Genomic DNA, 18,937 nt, shown 5'->3' on the forward strand with positions numbered 1-18,937 from the left:
GTTATTTCTTACAGGAAGCCCTTCCTTATCCCACCAGCTGACAATGCCTTTGTGTCCCTCCAACTTCCTCTCATGTTACCTGTCTCTATTTTAGAAACTCACCTGTACACATGTTGCATCTCCAGGTAGACTATAAGCTCCATGAGAACAAGAACTGTTTTATTTGTATTCCCAACAGCTAGTCCTGCACCTAGTACAAAGTGGGTGATTAATAAATATTTCCTAGACTAATTCCTTTTTTTTTTTTTTTAATTCTCTTCCTTCTGTCTTAGTATTGATTCTAAGACAGAAGAGTGGCAAGGGCAAGGCAACTGAGGTTAAGTGACTTGCTCAGGGTCACAGAGCTAGGATGGGTCTGAGGTCAGACTTGAACCCAGGCCTGGTATTCTATCCACTGTGCTACCTAGCTGTCCCTGCTAATTCCTTTGGACTCCCAAGACTACACCCTAGTTCAGGTTCACAGCCCCTTTCTCTTGCATGCCTATAATAGCCTCCCCATCTCCTGTCTCTCTTCTCTAAACAATTCTCCAAAGACCTGCCCAAGTGATGTTCCGAAGGGACAGATCTGATCAGGTCATAATGTGGCTCTAAAACTGCCAGTGGTTCTCCATGTCTAAATATTTTTTGGGTCATGGACCCATTTGGCAGTCTGGTGAAGCCATTAGATTCTGTCTCCGAATAGGTTTCCTACATTTACAAATTTTTCTTTGAAACTCTCCCTTCTGTTTGAGAATCAATACTGAGAAGAGTGGTATGGGCTAGGCATTGGGGGGTAAGTGATTTGCCAAGGGTCACACAGCTAGGAAGTATCTGAGGTCAAATTTGAACCCAAGACTTCCTATCTCCAGGCCTGATGCTCTATCCATAGAGCCACCCAGCTGCCCCTTCCTACATTTATAATAGAAAGAAATGGTCAATTTCAGTCAGAGCTCTGTGAAAATAAAGCTGCCATCTTTTTCCTATCCACATTCATGGACTCCCTCAAATCTGTCCATGGGAACCTTTGAGACCTGAGTAAAGAAGCCCTGCACTTCTAGCATAAAATACAAACTGAGTAATTAGACCTTTGTCAAGAGTTTTTTGTTATATTTTCCCCCAACTTGTTGATTCCCTTCTAATTTTGGTTGCATTGGTTTTGTTTGTACAAAACCTTTTTAATTTAATGTAATCAAAATTATTTATTTTACATTTTGTAATTTTTTCTAACTCTTGCTTGGTTTTAAAATCTTTCCTTTCCCAGAGATCTGACAAGTATACTATTCTGTGTTCCCCTGATTTACTTATAGTTTCCTTCTTTATATTCATGTCATTCATCCATTCTGAATTTATCTTGGTGTAGGGTGTGAGATGTTGATCTAAACCTAATCTCTCCCATACTGTTTTCTAATTTTCTCAGTAGTTTTTGTCAAATAGTGGATTTTTGTCCCAAAAGCTGGGCTCTTTGGGTTTATCAGACTGTCTTGCTGAGGTCACTTTCCCCAAGTCTATTCCACTGATCCTCCCTTCTGTCTCTTAGCCCGTACCATATTGTTTTGATGACCACTGCTTTATAGTACAGTTTAAGATCTGGTACTGCTAGGCCACCTTCCTTCACATTTTTTTCATTATTTCCCTTGATATTCTTTTTTTTTTAAACCCTTAACTTCTGTGTTTTGGCTCCTAGGTGGAAAAGTGGTAAGGGGGTCAAGTGACTTGCCCAGGGTCACACAGCTGGGAAATGTCTGAGGCTGGATTTGAACCTAGGACCTCCCATCTCTAGGTCTGACTCTCAATCCACTGAGCTACCCAGCTGCCCCTCCCTTGATATTCTTGATCTTTTGTTCTTCCAAATATATATACATATATATATATATATATATTTTGTTCTCAAATATATAAGGAGCTAAATCAATTGTACAAAAAATCAAGCCATTCACCAATTGATAATTGGGCAAGGGACATGAAGAGGCAATTTTCAGATAAAGAAAGAAATCAAAACTATCCATAAGCACATGAAAAAGTGTTCTAAATCTCTTATAATTAGAGAAATGAAAATCAAAACAACTCTGAGATACCACCTCACACCTAGCAGAATAGCTAACATGACAGCAAAGGAAAGTAATGAATGTTGGAGGGGATGTGGCAAAATTGGGATATTAATGCATTGCTGGTGGAGTTGTGAACTGATCCAACCATTCTGGATGGCAATTTGGAACTATGCCCAAAGGACTTTAAAAGACTGTCTGCCCTTTGATCCAGCCATAACACTGCTGGGTTTATATCCTAAAGAGATCATAAGGAAAAAGACACGTACAAAAATATTTATAGCTGTGCTCTTTGTGGTGGCAAAAAACGGAAAAAATGAGGATATGCCCTTCAATTAGGGAATGGCTAAACAAATTGTGGTATCTGCTGGTGATGGAAAACTATTGTGCTCAAAGGAATAATGAATTGGAGGAATTCCATGTGAATTGGAATGACCTCCAGGAATGCAGAGTAAAAGGAGCAGAACCAGGAGAACATTATACACAGAGACTGACATACTGTGGTAATCGAATGTAATGGACTTCTCTACTAGCAGCAATACAATGATCCAGGACAATTCTGAGGGACTTATGAGAAAGAATGCTATTCACATTCAGAGGAAGAATGTAGTAGAAAACAGAAGAAAAACAACTGCTTGAACACATGGGTTGATGTGGGTATGATTGGGGATGTAGACTCTAAATGAACACCCTAGTGCAGGGGTCGGCAACATATGGCTTTCTACAGGAGCCATAAAGTCAATTTTTTTCAGGCGCTGTTATAGGAGCGCGTGCTGTGAGCACTGTACGGTTCTCACGAAATTACATTTTAAAAAATGTGGCGTTTATGGCTCTCCGTGTCAAAAAGGTTGCCAACCCCTGTCCTAGTGCAACTATCAATAATATGGAAATAGGTCTTGATCAGTGACACATGTAAAACCCAGTAGTAGAAATGCACATCAGCTATGGGGAAGGGGGGCGAGGGTAGAGAAAGAACATGAATCATGTAACCATGGAAAATTTTTTTCTAAAAAATAAAAAATACAAACTGTAAAGGGCCTGATTTTTAAGCCCTCTACTGTGCAATTCTGGTCTCATTTCACATTTTTTTCCTTCTGATACTCTACATTCCAGACAAACTGGACGCCTCCTTCATCTGTAGCTGTGCTCACACTCCCTCCTCCTCCTCCTCTCTTTGCCTTTTTGAATTCTCTTCCCTGAGTCAGCTTGGGTGGTGCCTTCCTTGAAACCTTCCCTGATCCCCAGCATTCTACCTCTCCCAATTTTCCCAAGGAGGGTTTGTCTGATGTCTCCTCTGTGCACATCATTCCCCAACCTGGGCTATACTTACCCAGGCACATGCCAGTCCCCATCCCCAGCAGAACAGACCCTGGAGGGAGGGGAGAAATTTTTTTATCCTCTCTTGCACGATGCAGGCCAGTGCCTCAGACAATCCTGGCTCTCCAGTGCTCTGAGACTCCGTTTGGGGAACCTTGTTTCTCAGTATCATGCTGTCCCCTGCTGGTCTGCTGTGGTCTTACACTTGGGGTTCAGGTGGATGCCCAGCTGCCTCACTGCCACTGAGGTGGTGAAGCACCAAAAGGAACCATAGTTCCCTCCCGCTATCCCTGTGGGCACTAGAAGCCTCCCTGCCTTCTCTTGCCCCTTCCTTGAAGCAGGTAACAGGTTAGGAGAGGGAATGGAGTCAAGCTAGGTATCGCCAGGCTCTGGCCCCCAAATTCCTCTCCAGGAAGACTCATTAACTGGTTTCTTCACTTAAAGGATTCTGAAAATGAAGAGGAAACTTGTTCCCTGCCTGCTTTGTTAACCCTTCCTACAGCATTCACTCAGCCTCTGGTCGTCGAAGGACAAGGAAGCCACTGTCTCCTAAGGCCAAACACCAGAAACAAAGGGATGTGGGGCTTGGGAGAACAAGGTGCGAATCAGCCAGAGAGAGGCCAGGAGAATCAGGATACCTGAAAAGTGGGGAGGGGGGGGTCGTTGTCCCCCCTCACCCAGGCCCGTTGACTTTCTTCCTTCGTCGAAGTCCTTGGAGTCCTGGACCTCCTGCTGCCGCCCATGGGGGGGGACGGGTTCGGCGCTGGGGGAAGAGCTGACCAAAGAGGGAAAGGGGAAGGAGGGTGGGGCCAGGGGTGGGGCTAAGACACAGACTAGAGTTTCTTCATTCTCGTCAGTGCTCCGGGTGCATCCAAGGCAAGACTGGCTCCAAGGTGAGGGATGGACATGGGTGAAAGGACAGCCTAGGGAGAGGGGTATGAGGTAGGCCTGCTCCGCTCATGGTTCTCTTTGGAAGGACTCTTACTGGGCAAGTTGTAACACCTGGGAGACAGCTTAGTAGGGACGGAATAGAGGGAACTAGACATAGATGGGGACCTCAAAAAAAAAAAGCCTAAGGAAGAGGGCAGAAAAGATGGAGGGGGTGAGGAAAGGGGGCTGAAATGTCAGGAGAACCTAGGGGACAAAGGAGCAGGCCTAATAATGGGGATGAGAGGGCACAGAGGGCCTGAGGTGATGAGGATGGTGCAGATACCGAGAGGGAGACGGAAAGAGGGGGTGACACAGCAGAGGAAGCAGGGCACCTGCGGCTCTTTCTCTTCCCAGCTGCCAAGCACAAAACTGAGGAGTCCCAAGCTACAACGGGGCAAAACTCCTCCCTGGGTCCTGACTGCATGAATCCTGCTGGGGAGCCGGACTCCAGGTACCCATCTGTCAGACCCCTTCAGACTCCTACTGCCAGGGGTGGGCGAGGGTGCGGCTGCTCCTCCCTGTGGCCACAGCCACATCCTGTAGAGGGGAGGAGGGGGAAGTGAGAAGCAAAACCACCGGAGGAACTGGAGGCAGGGAACCTGATTGGGGGAAATTCTAGGACCCGAACAGCCCTCTGAAAGAACTCAAGACTTTTTTGGAGGGGTCTCCAATTCAGTACCAAATGAAAACCTTAGTCATCCCAGGATGAAGTTCTTCTGGGGGGCCCTGACCCTTCACCTCCCCTGGTGCTGAGAAGACTCCCTGCATCATTTGCCTTCTTCCACTCTCCTTTCCTTCCATAGTCTACTTTCTTCTTAGGCTTAGCTCATGACAGGCTGGTTTGAGATGCCCTTTGTCAGTGCCCTAACCAAACCTTTCCCTGGCTCCTCTATTCTGCTCTTGGAGATAGAATCTCTAGAAAAGAACCCTAAAAAGCAAGAATGTTTGGGCTCATGGGAAGAGAAACAGCTGGTACGAGAGACAAGAGAGGAGGAAAGCCACCTGTCTCCCTCTCAGGAACCTTGTAGCCTATTCTTTCTGTTGATATTTAACTGTAACATGGACTTGGATCTTTGTCCCCTAGGGATCATGGAGCCCTTCAGCTCAAGAAACCTTGCCCTACAGGCAGAGAAGAAACTCCTGAGCAAGATGGCAGGGAGGTCAGTGGCACACCTCTTCATCGATGAGACCAGCAGTGAGGTGCTGGATGAACTTTACAGGGTATCTAAAGAGTATACTCAAAGCCGAGGCGAGGCCCAGCGAGTCATCAAGGACTTGGTCAAGGTGGCCATCAAGGTGGCGGTATTGCATCGAAATGGGCGGTTTGGTCCTGGGGAGATGACCCTGGCAGCTCGATTCCGCCAGAAGCTTCGTCAAGGCGCCATGACAGCTCTCAGCTTTGGTGAAGTAGACTTCACCTTTGAAGCCGATGTGCTGACTGCCCTGTTAACAGAGTGCCGGGACACCTTACTTGAGCTGGTAGAGCACCACCTTACGACCAAGTCTCATGGCCGTATCCGCCATGTCTTTGATCACTTCTCGGACCCCAGCCTACTCACTGCCCTGTATAGTCCTAGCTATGCCCAACATCTTGGCAAGATCTGTGATGGGCTCAGAAAGCTGCTGGATGAGGGCAAGCTTTGAGGGCAAGCTTCCTGGCTCCATTACCCCCAAAAGGTGATGGATTCTGAATGGGCAATAGGCCACAACTCTTTAGCCCTCCTCATCTACTTTAACCCCTTCTACCCCACCCCCGGCTTGAGGCTCCTTAGATGGTTGTTGGCTCTGGGGATCTCTTACCCTATAGGGGGAAAAAAATGGGGATTCACAAGCCCCTCCCTCCCCAGCCTTTGGCCACCAGACAGGAAATGAAGCTGCCTGAAAAAGATGAAGTGAAAGTCAGACCTACTTCCCCATGATCTGGACACATGATATGGGGAAAGTCCTTCCAGCACCCCAAGCTTCAGATGGGGAGGTTGTTATCAAACTCAAGGCCAGCCCAATGGCCAACAGTTCTGAGGACAGTTTGGAGGGACATTAGAAGCCTTATTTCCAGAAAGGGTCAGGAAGGGGAAGATACTCAGAAGGGAAATAAATCTATTAAAACATGTACAGGGCTCTATGTTTAATCTCTGCGGTTTCTAATAACTTACTATCAACACAGGGAGAAGGGAATGGGAAAACACATTCACTTTCCTCCACATTCAACATTAAATAACAAAATATGGCAGACTCTTAGCCTCAAAGAGTCTCCCTAGCCTGCTGTTTTCTCTTCAGAGACACAGAATTACACCTCAAGCTGGTGCTACAAACCACAAATAAATATGCGATGGAGGATAAAGGAACCAGGAGGCCATGGAGGTAACAGAGGATCCCTCCTCCAATGCTCAGGCTCAATATGGGGAGGCAGGGGGCACACATGTGCATGCAGTACACAGATAGTCAGTCCTACTTTTTAAATCTCAAACTGACTACCCATTCAGAGGGTCACTCCTCCCATCCCTTTATCCACCCCAACATAAAGCTCAGAGGAACAGAGCAGAAAAGTGGAAGGGAAGGAAAGGATGATCAAACTCTAGAAGAAACTCCTAAGTCACTGAAAGAAAGCAGGACCAGTTGGGTCAAGGTTAAGACCAGTATTTCACTTCCTGATTTGGGGAAGAAAGTTGGTACAGCATCCAGGAAAGCTGGTTCAGTACCTCAGTGCCACAAGGCAGGGGTTGGGACTCTGACATACCTGACAGTCCCCAGGACTCACTAGACTGAGGGGGCTACGGGAACAGCCATCACAGCTGACCATTCCTTAGCTGCCACCCTGAGAGCTAGTAGGACTCTCATCTTCTGTTAGGAATAGCCAATAAATAGGATTCCAACATAGCACCAAATAAATTAGAGAGAAGGGTGGGAGGGAATGGGGGGATAGGTTCTGGAGATCCCTCCACCCTATGGTAAGGCCAAGGAATTGTGATAGGAATGAAAGAGAGGAAGGAAAGGATATAAAGCGCTCTCTGAATCTAATAGACATCTAGATCCAGCCAAAAGAATTTGGAAAGGATCTATGACAACCCTTCCATACCTCTCTACAATCCCTGACATGGACGAATGTTAGGCCAGGTAGAAGAGTGGAAGGGGAGGAAAGTCAAAAGGGGATGGGCTGAGACACTGAATTCTCAACCTTCACCCCAGTTTAAACTCTCCATCACACAGGTTCTCCTCTACTACTTCTCTCTTCCCAACATTTTGGGGGTATCAGAGTTTAAAGATTTCATCTTCCTGGTCCCGTAAGGTGGCTGTCCTTGTTGTTCGAGTCAGGGGTACAGGGCCTAGTACTGCCCGTTGCTGCTTTCGGGGAGAAGCCAAGTGAGGGTGTAGATCCTCCCCCGGTACCCTGTAGGTAATGAAGGAAAAAGCAATCAGGAAGGGAGGGAGGGAAGGAACAGGCATTTATTCAGAACCTACTATGTGCCAAACTGTGCTATGTGCTAGACACTTTACAAATTTCTCACTTGAAGGAAGGACTCTGGGGGTAACTAGAGATCTAGGAAGCTGCCTTAGTAACACTGCCATGTCAGTCCAAGGCTGAACTTTCCTTGCCCCTGAAGAATAGAATAATAAGAGGAACTTGAAACCCAAATCCCCTATACTCCAAAGATGTATTCTAGCTTTGCTTCTGAAAATCAAATTTTAAGCTGGAAGGGGTCTTTAAGACCATCTAATCCATTTCCTCCATTTTCAAGAGAAAGAAAGTCAGGTCCCCCCACAGCATTTTATGGCTAAGACCCAGATTCCCATCTCCTGATCCCCAATCTGGAGCCCTTCAACAACTGCTTCTATTGAGTGTTAGAGAGGCTGTTCAGAAACACCAAAGACTTACCCACTCTCGCCTTTCTTCAGTTTCTTGACAGCAGCCTTCTTTGACAGACTGATTTGTGAGTCAATCTTCTTAAGGAAGTCAGTAGCAGAGAGGTCATGGCTGGGTATGGGGAGGTCCTGGTCACTGCTGGCTTTTTCTTCTTTTTTCCTCAAAACTGAGGGAGATTCAGCTCCACCTTGACTCAATAGCATTTCTTCCTCTCTTTCTTCTTCTTCCTCAGAATCTAGCCCATTGAATAATCCTCGAGGCTCAGTCAGAATAGGAATATAGAGAGTTTTCTTGAGGAAGATGGAGTCATTAGTATAAAGACGATTAGCACGCTTAATCTGTTCCATCTTAGGGGGAGAAAAGGAAGGGGCACCAGATTAATAAAAGCAAAAATGTGGTTTACAATTTTAAATAATTTTTAACCCTTACTTTCTGTCTTAGAATCAATACTGAGTATTGGTTCCAAAGCAGAAAAGTGTAAGGGCTAGGATATGAGCCCAAGGATCACCTAGCTAGTAAGTTTCTGAGGCCATATTTGAACCCAGGATCTCCTGTTTCTAGGCCTGCCTCTCAATTCACTGAGCTACCTAGCTCCTACTGCTTTACATGATACTAACAACTATCCTGAGGAGTAAAGAGGGCAGGTATAATCCTTGTTTTATAGATTAATATGCTGAGGCCTACTTAAAAGATCATGACTTACCAATGAACACAAAATTAGCAAATTCTAATAAACTCAGGGCTTCTTACTGACAAATCTTGTACTCTGCAACATTTATTATTAATACTTACATGAATTTATCAGCATTTTTCTATCATATACACTGGTTAAAGTGGAGCATGATCATCCATTAGGAAGGTAGTCCTTAGAATTATGTCTCTAAGAATATAGAGAGACCATTCTGTCCAACTTCTGGAAACTTGATATATAACCAAGGAATTTCTATCCTAGGGGGCATCTAGGTGGCCCAGAGAATTGAGAACCAGGCCAAGACTTAGTTCTGGGTTCAAATTTGACCTCAAACATTTCCTAACTGTGTGACCCTGGGCAGGTCACTTAATGCCCATTGCTCTTCAGCTTTGGAACCAATACACAGTATTGATTCTAAGAAGGAAGGAGAGAGCTTATTTAAAAAGAAAAAAACTATTTCTATTCTAGCATAAAACTATCATAGTAGAGTTGAATAACAGATCATTGGACTTATACCATCAGGCATACCTGAATGTGAATCCTGCCTCAGACATTTACCAGATGTGAGACCCTGGGCAAGTCATGTCTTTACTTTCAGCCCCAGTTCCTTCATCTATAAAATGAAGATAATAATAGCACCTACCTCACAGGGTTGGGAGGATTAAATAGGATAACCTATAAAATGTTTCAAAAGCCTTAAAGTACTCTAGAATGCTGTTATTATCATTATTAAAAACACATCATTCAAATAAACTGGAGGAATTCCATGCAAATTGGAGAGACCTCCAGGAAGTGATGCAGAGTGAAAGGAGCAGAACCAGAAGAACATTGTACACAGAGACTGATATACTATGGTAAAATCAAATGTAATGGGCTCCTGTACCAACAGCACTGCAATGACACAAGACAGCTCTGAGGGATTTATGGTAAAGATGCTACCCACATTCAGAGGAAGGACTGCAGGAGAGGAAACATATAAGATAAACAATTGCTTGAATGCATGGACTGAGGCGGACATGAATGGGAAATAGACCCTGAACATGGACACTTGTTACAACCAGTGGAAATGTGCGTTGGCCATGGGTGGGGGGAGAGGGGGGTGAAGGGGAAAGTAGGGGCATAAAGTATGTAAACAGATTAAAAATGAATATTAATAAATGTCTAAAAAAACCACATCATTCAGAACAACGAAAAATTACCATGAATTTGTATGGTATGGTTTGTTTTTTTTTTTGCTTTTTTAGTCTTAACCTTCAATCCTAGAATCAATATTGTGTATTGGTTCCAAGGCAGAAGAGAAATAAGGGCTAGGCAATTGAGATTAAGTATCTTGCCTACATTACATAACTAGAAAGTCTCAGGACCCCCACCCCACCCCCACCCCCAGGTCTAGCTCTTAATCCACTGAGCCATCTAGCTGCCATTTATTCTTCAAAGTGCTTTTACTGTTATCTCATTTTGTTTTCAGACAAAAAAAAAATGAGTTCACAGTGATATAATTGTCTCCTCAGGACCACCCTTCTGGGAGGGAAAACACTGTTCCTATTTGACTCTAAGCAAAGACAATTTTAGTGTCTCAGCCAAAGCATCAGAGGCTGGACTCCAGACAACCTGATTATCAGCCAAGGATTAGGCTCACCAGAGATCAGTCCCCAGCCTCTTTTGCACAGAAGGGGGCAGCCCAGGGCTAGGCAGAGAAAGCTCTCTTGGCTACTTCTTTGGTGAGAATCCAATCCTCCTATGAGTGTGCAAGCTTGTGCTTGTGTGTTTTACAATCTCCAGGTGATGAGCTCAACATCAAAATATGGTAATAAATAAAACCTAAATAAACCGACAAACTCGAATGCATTTCTCTATCTATGATAGGCATGGGTGTGTGTGTATGTGTCTGTTTACCTTCTCAGAGTGAATCAGCTCCCAGGAGGGAGGTTAGAATGAGGCAATAAATGCAGCCACAAACTGAGTTTCTACATTTGTAGGACTGCACTCTAAGCAACATGAAATCTTTGTTGAAAATCTTTAGAGATTTTCCTCTGTATCACTGAGGGGAAGGGAGGGGTGTCACCCTAACTAGAGATTGGTGGGCAAGGGACAGTACCCTCATCCCCCTCCCCCAACCCACTGTGAAGTGGGTAAATGCACTGGGCCTGGAATCAGGAAGACCTGGGTTCAAATTCGGATTCATGAGAGCTAGCTGTGTCATTGGTCTCAGCCTCAGTTTCCTGGCCTGTAAAATGGGGATCATAACAGCATCACTCTCCCAGGGTGGCAGGAGATAACTTGGAGCATCTCCTTCTCTCTCTATACAGCAGACTATGGTTATCATGATAGAAATGGTTTCAGGGAAGCCATTTGGACCCGTCCTGGTTCGGCCTTAGCAGCGAGGTCCAGGGAGTTAGCCCTCGGGAAAGTTGCCCTCGCCATGCTCCCGCCCACTCACCGTCACCCCGTATTTGAGCGCCAGGCCGGGCAGGGTGTCTCCGGGCTCCAGCAGGTGCTCCACCCGCCGCTCGCGCACTGGGGAACAGGCCGACTGCACCAGGCTGCCGTAAGAGCGGGCCCGACTCCCTCGCAGGAGCCCCGACCCCCCCGGGGACGCCTGCCGGGAGGGGGACGCCATGGCCCCTGACCTCCCAGGCGCCCCCCCTCAGCCCAGATCCCGGGGGACCGCCCCTGCCATAGGCCTTCTCCTCCCGCTCCGCTGGGATGCGTATCGCCTTCTCCGGCGCCGGATTCTAGAGTAGCCGGCTCGGTTGCTGTCGGAGGCCAGGAAGACGCAGGGAACTGCTGCGGGCCTAGAGGCGTCTTCAAGAGCACGGGTGGACCAGCTTCCCACCCCAGCCCGAGCGGAAGCTGCCGCCACCCATGCAAGGTCCAAGGCCAGAGGACAAGCCCAAGCCCTCCAGTTTAAAGACCACCAGATCTCAGGAGACACTGGGCAAGACTTGGGTTCCCAGAGAGCTGCGGGACCAAAATGCACGCTGGGAAATGTAGTCCCTTCTCCTCGAAGCCAATCAGATGGAGCCGTGGAGAAGATGCTCCCGCATCCCCGGAAGCATCAGTCCCGGAAGCACGAAAGCAACCAACCCAAAAATACCGTTCCCCGCCCCGCCCCCGCGGAAGCTACGGTGGCTGTGAAGGCGCTAGAGTCTGGGTAGAGGACCTGCTATATTTTGTGGAAGAGGGTTCTGATAGACACTATGTCCTTCAAGAGGGAGGGGGACGACTGGAGCCAGCTCAATGTGCTCAAGGTGAGAGTGGACAGTTATCGCCCCTGAGATGACCCTTGCCCGTTGCCTCGGCAACTCTAAGGGGCGGGGCTGTGCGGGGTAGGTAGAAGAGGGAAAAGGGAAAAGTGATTTGGGGAGGGGTTGAAGAGGGGAGTACTGATGGGAAGGTGGGGAGGGGAACAGGGTAGAAGGCGGCGCCCTCATTCTCTTCTTCCGGTATACCACACAAGAGCCAGAACTAGGGTGGGACACTCATGGCTTTAACTCAGACGAGGAAATTTAGATGGATGCCACTTCTGTCTTAAGCACTTATTTTGTACTTCTTTGACTTTCTCCACCATTCCGCCTGTATATCCTTGTGGAGAAATTGCATTCGTCTGGCCAGAACCTATAGGCCTTGGTACACCCGCATCCTTATCTATACCCTTTGTCCCTCTGATTGGAGGGCAGAGATAGAGGAAATGGAACAGACATCCCATTAAGCAGCTTTCATTTTGTACTTGACACCTCCCAGCTCCCCACTTATCAGCTTTCTTTTGTGTGTTGTCTTCACCCATTAGGTTGTAAACTCCTTGAATAGATTAGATTAGATTCCCCTATTAGCTTATAAACTTTTTCATATTTGTATCCATGTCACTTAACACTGTTTGTGGCACATAGTGTAAAGGTTAAATTTAGTGGTTGGACTTAAATTATGTGAAATAAAGACGTCGATGAAGTTATTATACCCCAAGTCAGAAGTTTATTTACAAAATAGAATGGAAACTATAAAGTAGGGAAATGTGAGAGAGGTTAGAGACAATACCTATACTAGTCCTCAGCCAGGAGGGCTGGTAGTGAGTAAACTACAAGGCCTCCTCCAAGATGGAAGCTAATCTCTTAGGAAACTAGTCAGCCCTTTTCATTCACCCAATGAAGTAGTCCAGGAGTCAGAATCCAAGACAATCTCCTGGAGACACTCTCCACTAGACTCAACTTCACCAGGTTGACTCCTCAGGGATTTCCTGGCTTTTATGGTGGTTTCCTGTTCCTGCCCCTTTTCACAGGAGCCAACCACAATTTCCAAATTGTCCAGCCCTGCCCAGGGGCAGTGTCTGTGGGATTGCCTTCTCACCTTTAAAGGTATTAACTCTTCTAGAACTCACACATTTCTGAGTTGTCATCCAGTTTGGATTGCATGTTACTGAGTTATTACCCAGTTAGCACCTGGGTTGCACTTACTTAAGTATGGGCTTGTTCAATTTTTTTGATTAATTCAAAAGTAGACAAAGGAAAGTTAATCCCATCCTCACAATCTAATGAGGTACTAAGTAGGGGTACTTAAGTTATTTTTAGCCAAAAGCTTTAACTCAAACTAGGCAAAGAGAACAAAGGATTCCTTTTTTACAAGTGTAAACTCAGAATAGACAAAGAGAACCAAGAATTTCTTTTCACAGGAGCTTAAATGTTTATTGACCATTGATTGACTTTACAGGCAGGTCACAGACAAACTAAGGACTTAAATGTAAAAACAGACATTGTCCTTCTCTTTCTCAAATTATTTAACATATGTGGGCAGCACTTCCCTCTTATTCACCTAACTTCTGCCCTGGATACCCTTTTAAAATTTTCTCTATTGTGCTGGTTTAGCACATCCAAAAATATTGCACACAAATCTCTTTAGAGAACTTTTTGGAGGCAAAACTTTAACAGATTTATCGAACAAATTGCAATTTCATTCTGAAGTTTACAGCTCATTTCCTTCCTAGGGCAGAGAAGGGAGCCATCTAAGGTAGGAAAGTCTTCATGTAATTTGCCTTGGCTCCTAGCAAGTCCTAGGTAAGGCTTGAGCTTCTGCTGCAAAATAAACAGAAATTAGCAACAACAACAAAAAGTTTTCCCTCCATCTCCCAACAGCCAAAGAAGGAAAATTTTCCAGAGCAGTCTAAAAAGCTTTAGTTATCAGTGGTCCCCAAAGACATGATAGCAGGAGTGAGGTTACTGTGGTAAGATGAAGGGGGTGTCAAATGAGATGGGGTTGAAGATTCTGAATCCAAATTCAGAAATCTAGCATACTTGTTCCCAGATTTCCATATTCCTATGTCTCTATATCCCAGGTTTGAGGTAGAATACTTCCTCTCCCTCTTCTACTACCCTTGGTGTTCCTATGGTAAGGAGGTGAAATATCAGAAGTCTTGGAGTCTCATTGAGATGTGGTGGGGGAAGCATAGGCTGTTCCCTGGAGGATAAACCTTGCCTCCCCTGACATAATTGTAGCTCACAGGAAATATGGTTATGGCCCAACAGGAATGATGACTGTACCCCTGAGGTAGGATCTCAGGGCCTTCACTTACAAAATAAAGGCATCCATGGACTGGCCCCACCTAACTTCCTTCCCCAGGACTGGCCTTTGGCCTACTGGTCTTCCCTAATTTCTCCCCTGCCCACCTACCCCCTTGACCTTGGCACCAGAATTCCTGGTTACAACATTGGACCACACCTTGCCTACTCATTTTCTAGAAGCGGAGAGTTGGGGACTTGCTGGCCAGTTATATTCCAGAAGATGAGGCATTGATGCTTCGAGATGGACGGTGAGATCTAGGAAAGGTCAGACTTGAGGAGATAACCAAGGGGATGATGAGAAGACTATATTAGTTCCTAAAACCTTTGGGCTCCAGGAGAGGGAAGGAGAGTGGTAAGTGATGGGGGGCGGGGGACAGGGGACTGGAAGAATCTATGGGGTGGCAAAGGAATAGGAAGACCTAGGAAGGAAGAAGAGAAGAATAGTATTGAGATTATCAAAAGCAAAAGTACCTGTGCTTATTGCAACTTTTACCCTTCTTTCCCCTCCAGATTTGCCTGTGCTGTCTGTCCCCACCGACCTGTATTGGACACATTGACCATGTTGACTGCCCACCGTGCAGGGAAGAAGCACTTGGCTAGTAAGTTAAAGGGTGAAAAGCAGAGAATTATGTTAACAGAGCCTTCCTGAGCCATGCTGATAGCCCCTTCTCTATCAGGCCTGAAAGATTTCTATGGCAAGAAGCAACAGTGGAAAAGAGAAGAACAGAATCCAAAACAGCAGGAAGAATGGAGAACCGAGAAGTCAGGGGACCAGGTAACTGAGAAAGGGAGATTTGTCCCAGGAAGAGCTTCCATCCCAGGAGATTTGAAGTATCTTATTCCCCTAGGTCTAAGAGTATTGGTTTATCTCTTCTTTCCATCAGGCTCCTCTGCTGACCCAGACTCGTTTAATCACCCAAAGTGCCCTACGCAGAGCTCCAAATTATAACAGTTGCTGTCGACGGCAGAAGAACAGGTAATTTTGGATAGAAGAGAGAAAGAAACAAAGTAAAATGAGAGGATGGAGGCAGGAAAATGGCAGCAGTGATTATAGAAGAACAAGGAAATTAGAGGAATAAGATAGTGAGAAAAGAGAAGGCTCAATAGGGAGAAATCCGTTTAGAAGCATTTATTACTAGACTAAAAACCCGACAAGGACAGGGATTTTGTCTTAACTTTCTATTTCCTCCAGCATCTAGCACAGAGGATGCATAAAGTTAAATGAAAAATTTTAGTAACAAAAAGATGTGAAGACAAGGGAATATCAAAGGGCGAGAATATGGGAAGAATAATCGTAGTACAAACTTTGGGTATGGGTAGGCAAAAGGATTAATAGTAGTTGCTTCTGAGATAGGAAAAATAGAAGGTTTCTTCCTGGTATGTCAGGGAGAGAACATGACTGATTCTATCACTCCCCAACATTGTAAAAGAAAAAATCCATTACAAATTTGTATAGTTATCCACATTACTCATGTCCAGAACAAAAAAAGAAAGAAGAAAACACCTCAGTTTGTACTCCCAGGTCATCTCTCTCCATCTGGAGAAAGATAGCATGTTTCAGCATGAGTCCTTTGGAATTTTGTTTTGTCATTGTGTCCATCAGAATCTTTCATTGCTGATTATCTTCATGATATTGCTGTTATATAAATAAATTCTCACTTCACTTTGCAACAGTTCATACAAGTCTTCCCAAGCTTTTCTAAAACTATCCACTTCATCATTTCTTACAGAATGATAATATTCCATCAAATTCATATACCATAACTTGTTTAGCCATTCCCTAATGGATGGGCAGTTTCCAGTCCTTTGCTCCCACAAAAAAAAATGTTACTATAAATATTTTTAGATATGAGTTCTTTTTCTTTTTCTTTGATCTTTTTGGAATATAGACCTAGTAGCAGTAACCCTGGGTCAAAGGTATGTACAGTTTAATAGCTTTTTAGGCATAGTTCCAAATAGCTTTCCATAATGGTCAGACTAGTTAACAGCTCTACTAATATCATATTAGTGTATCTGTTTTCCCAAATCCCCTCTAACATTTATCATTTTCCTCTGTTGTCATTTTAGCTAATGAGATGGTGATGTTTTAATTTTCATTTCTCTAGTAATTATTGATTTACAGCAGTGATGAGCAAACTTTTTAAAGAGGGGGCCAAAGGAAAGGAAATGCTCATCTGTCAGTCTGTTTCTAAAGCAATTCTTTTGAAGTTTCATTGTATTGTATTATATCCTACTCATTGTATTCGTCAGATTAGGGATAATGTTGTGCAGCCCTTGCGTGACCAGATAGAACATTTCAGGGGGCTGCATCTGGCCCACAGGCCGTAGTTTGCCCATCACTGATCTAGAGCAATGATGGTGAGCCTTTTAGAAACCAAGTGCCCAAACTGCAATTCTCACACCGCATATGATCTACCCCACCTCACCCCTTACCCCAGATAGGGGAGGGAGGAAGCGCTCCCATTGGGCTGTTGAGCAGAGTGGGGGGGCAGGTCATGTGAGAAATGTCCTCAGATAGGAGTGGAGAGGGGAAAGGGAGCAGCCTCCTTGAGCATGCTCTGATACACATGCCATAGGATCGCCAACATGGATTTAGAGCTTATTTTCATATGCCTATTGACATCTTGGGCTTATTTCTCTGCAAACTGCTTATTCATATCCTTAGACCATTAGTAAGGGAATGGCTCTTAAGTCTTGAAAATTGAGACTCATTTCCCTGTTTATTTTAGAAATGAGACCTTTAGTACCACCTCACACCTAGCAGATTGGCTAAAATGAAAGAAGGGGAGAGTAATAAATGTTGCAGGGGATGTGGCAAAATTGGGACATTAATGCATTGCTGGTGGAGTTGTGAAATGATCCAACCATTCTGGCTGGCAATTTGGAATTATGCTCAAAGGGCTATAAAAGAATGCCTGCCCTTTGATCCAGCCATACCATTGCTGGGTTTGTACCCCAAAGAGATCATAGATAAACAGACTTGTACGAAAATATTTATAGCTGCACTTTTTGTGGTGGAAAAAAACTGGAAAATGAGGGGATGCCCTTTAATTGGGGAATGGCTGAACAAGTTGTGGTATATGCTGGTGATGGAATACTATTGTGCTAAAAGGAATAATAAACTGGAGGAGTTCCAGGCGAACTGGAAAGACCTCCAGGAACTGATGCAGAGTGAAAGGAGCAGAGCCAGAAGAACATTGTACACAGAGACTGATATACTGTGGTAAAATCGAATGTAATGGACTTCTGTACTAGCAGAAATGCAATGACACAAGACAGTTCTGAGGGATTTATGGTAAAGAACACTACCCACATTCAGAGGAAGAACTGCAGGAGAGGGAAACATAGAAGATAAACAATTGCTTGAATGCATGGGCTGAGGCGGACATGATTGGGGATGTAGACTCGAAACTACCACACCAATGCAACTATCAACAATATGGAAATAGGCCCTGAACAAGGACACAAGTTACAACCAGTGGAAATGTGCGTTGGCCATGGGTGGGGGGAGAGCGGGGAGTGAAGGGGAAAGTACGGGTATGAAGCATGTAAACAGGTCAAAAATGAATATTAATAAATGTTTAAAAAAAAAAAGAAATGAGACCTTTATAAGAGAAATTTGATGCAAAGATTTTTTCATTTCCTTCTTTTCTTTTAATTTTAGTAGCTTTGTTAGTTCAAAAGCTTTTTCATATTATATACTCAAAAGAATCCATTTTATCTCTTCTTTATCTCTTGTTTGGTTATGAATTCATCCCTTCCCCATAGATCTGATAGGTAATTTTTTCTGTGTTCCATATTTTGCTTATGATACCTTTATGTCTAAATTGTGTGCCCATTTGGAGTTTATCTTGGTATATGAATACCTTAAACTTTGTTCCTTCTCACTCAGACCAGAAACTCCTTCGCCCTCAGCTCCCCACCCTTCATTCAGGCCCCCACAGATTGATGAACCCTCAGACAAGAAGGCTGGTACAGCACCTGAGTCTGGGGGTGATATAAAGACTAAGGATTCAGCAGCAGCCCCAACCCCTGTACCCTTGAGTCCTGCCAGACGAAGAGCATTGGACCATTATCTGACTCTGCGCAGGTGAGTGGCCTCATGCATTGCTTTTCTTCCTCTTAGTCTTGTTTTCTTCTCTACTGCCTTCTCTCTCTCTCTCATCACCCTCATCCCTCATTCTGACCAAACGTATTTTCTTTGATCTTTTCAGCTCTGGTTGGCTCCAGGATGGAAGAGGTGGATGGGTAAAAGATAAGAATGTAGAATTTGATTCTGATGAAGAGGAACCCCCAGATCTACCCTTAGATTGATACCCTTCTACCTCCCTCTCTATTTCATTTAAATAAATCAGAGAAGATGCTAGAAACCTAACTTCTTTCTTCCTCTAAGGTCTGGCTCTGTGTACCATACAACAATATCAGGTTCTTTTAGCCCTGCAGGCTGCACAATTCCCTAGACCACACCCATCCCTTCCAGAGCCATGCCAAGCGTCAGCTGCACCCAGCCTTTTGCCCTATTAATAAAGTGTATGGGGCAGGACTCTGCCCTTTGAGTTGT

General features: G+C 44.8%; 3 protein-coding genes across 5 annotated transcripts; 2 read left to right on the forward strand and 1 right to left on the reverse strand.

The window, feature by feature from the left end:
- The first annotated feature begins 4,121 nt into the window (after positions 1–4,121).
- TNFAIP8L2 (TNF alpha induced protein 8 like 2) lies at positions 4,122–6,381 on the forward strand. 2 transcript variants are annotated; one of them, XM_044676149.1, is made up of 3 exons: positions 4,127–4,234; positions 4,626–4,722; positions 5,356–6,381. In XM_044676149.1, the coding sequence occupies exon 3, from the start codon at positions 5,361–5,363 to the stop codon at positions 5,913–5,915; it is 555 nt and encodes a 184-aa protein (XP_044532084.1). In that variant the 5' UTR covers positions 4,127–4,234; positions 4,626–4,722; positions 5,356–5,360; the 3' UTR covers positions 5,916–6,381. The 2 variants fall into 2 exon arrangements, with proteins under 2 accessions (XP_044532083.1, XP_044532084.1); XM_044676148.1 differs by having other exon boundaries at positions 4,122–4,722.
- Positions 6,382–6,453: 72 nt separating this feature from the next.
- LYSMD1 (LysM domain containing 1) lies at positions 6,454–11,747 on the reverse strand. Its single transcript, XM_044676147.1, has 3 exons — positions 11,265–11,747; positions 8,146–8,480; positions 6,454–7,659 (listed from the first exon to the last, which is right to left on the reverse strand). Exons 1-3 carry the CDS (start codon positions 11,442–11,444, stop codon positions 7,521–7,523), a joined length of 654 nt encoding a protein of 217 aa, XP_044532082.1. The 5' UTR covers positions 11,445–11,747; the 3' UTR covers positions 6,454–7,520.
- A 213-nt stretch (positions 11,748–11,960) lies between these two features.
- On the forward strand, positions 11,961–18,768 carry SCNM1 (sodium channel modifier 1). 2 transcript variants are annotated; one of them, XM_044676150.1, is made up of 7 exons: positions 11,961–12,075; positions 14,554–14,624; positions 14,887–14,975; positions 15,054–15,151; positions 15,261–15,352; positions 18,269–18,466; positions 18,591–18,768. In XM_044676150.1, the coding sequence occupies exons 1-7, from the start codon at positions 12,025–12,027 to the stop codon at positions 18,688–18,690; spliced, it is 699 nt and encodes a 232-aa protein (XP_044532085.1). In that variant the 5' UTR covers positions 11,961–12,024; the 3' UTR covers positions 18,691–18,768. The 2 variants fall into 2 exon arrangements, with proteins under 2 accessions (XP_044532085.1, XP_044532086.1); XM_044676151.1 differs by lacking the exon at positions 14,554–14,624 and having other exon boundaries at positions 11,997–12,075.
- The last annotated feature ends 169 nt before the right edge of the window (positions 18,769–18,937 follow it).

The sequence above is a fragment of the Gracilinanus agilis genome, chromosome 4, assembly GCF_016433145.1.
Source record: "Gracilinanus agilis isolate LMUSP501 chromosome 4, AgileGrace, whole genome shotgun sequence".
In the NCBI taxonomy this organism is placed as follows: domain Eukaryota; kingdom Metazoa; phylum Chordata; class Mammalia; order Didelphimorphia; family Didelphidae; genus Gracilinanus; species Gracilinanus agilis.

Bases quoted from the DNA above. Each gene is read 5' to 3' on its own strand.
- TNFAIP8L2 (XM_044676148.1), top strand. From the start codon at position 5,361: ATGGAGCCCTTCAGCTCAAGAAACCTTGCCCTACAGGCAGAGAAGAAA.
- LYSMD1 (XM_044676147.1), bottom strand. From the start codon at position 11,444: ATGGCGTCCCCCTCCCGGCAGGCGTCCCCGGGGGGGTCGGGGCTCCTG. The intron at 8,481-11,264 runs GTGAGTGGGCGG...TCTCCCCCTAAG, and splicing joins CGCTCAAATACGGGGTGACG to ATGGAACAGATTAAGCGTGC. The intron at 7,660-8,145 runs GTAAGTCTTTGG...CATTACCTACAG, and splicing joins CTGAAGAAAGGCGAGAGTGG to GGTACCGGGGGAGGATCTAC.
- SCNM1 (XM_044676150.1), top strand. From the start codon at position 12,025: ATGTCCTTCAAGAGGGAGGGGGACGACTGGAGCCAGCTCAATGTGCTC. The intron at 14,976-15,053 runs GTAAGTTAAAGG...CTTCTCTATCAG, and splicing joins AGGGAAGAAGCACTTGGCTA to GCCTGAAAGATTTCTATGGC. The intron at 18,467-18,590 runs GTGAGTGGCCTC...TGATCTTTTCAG, and splicing joins CATTATCTGACTCTGCGCAG to CTCTGGTTGGCTCCAGGATG.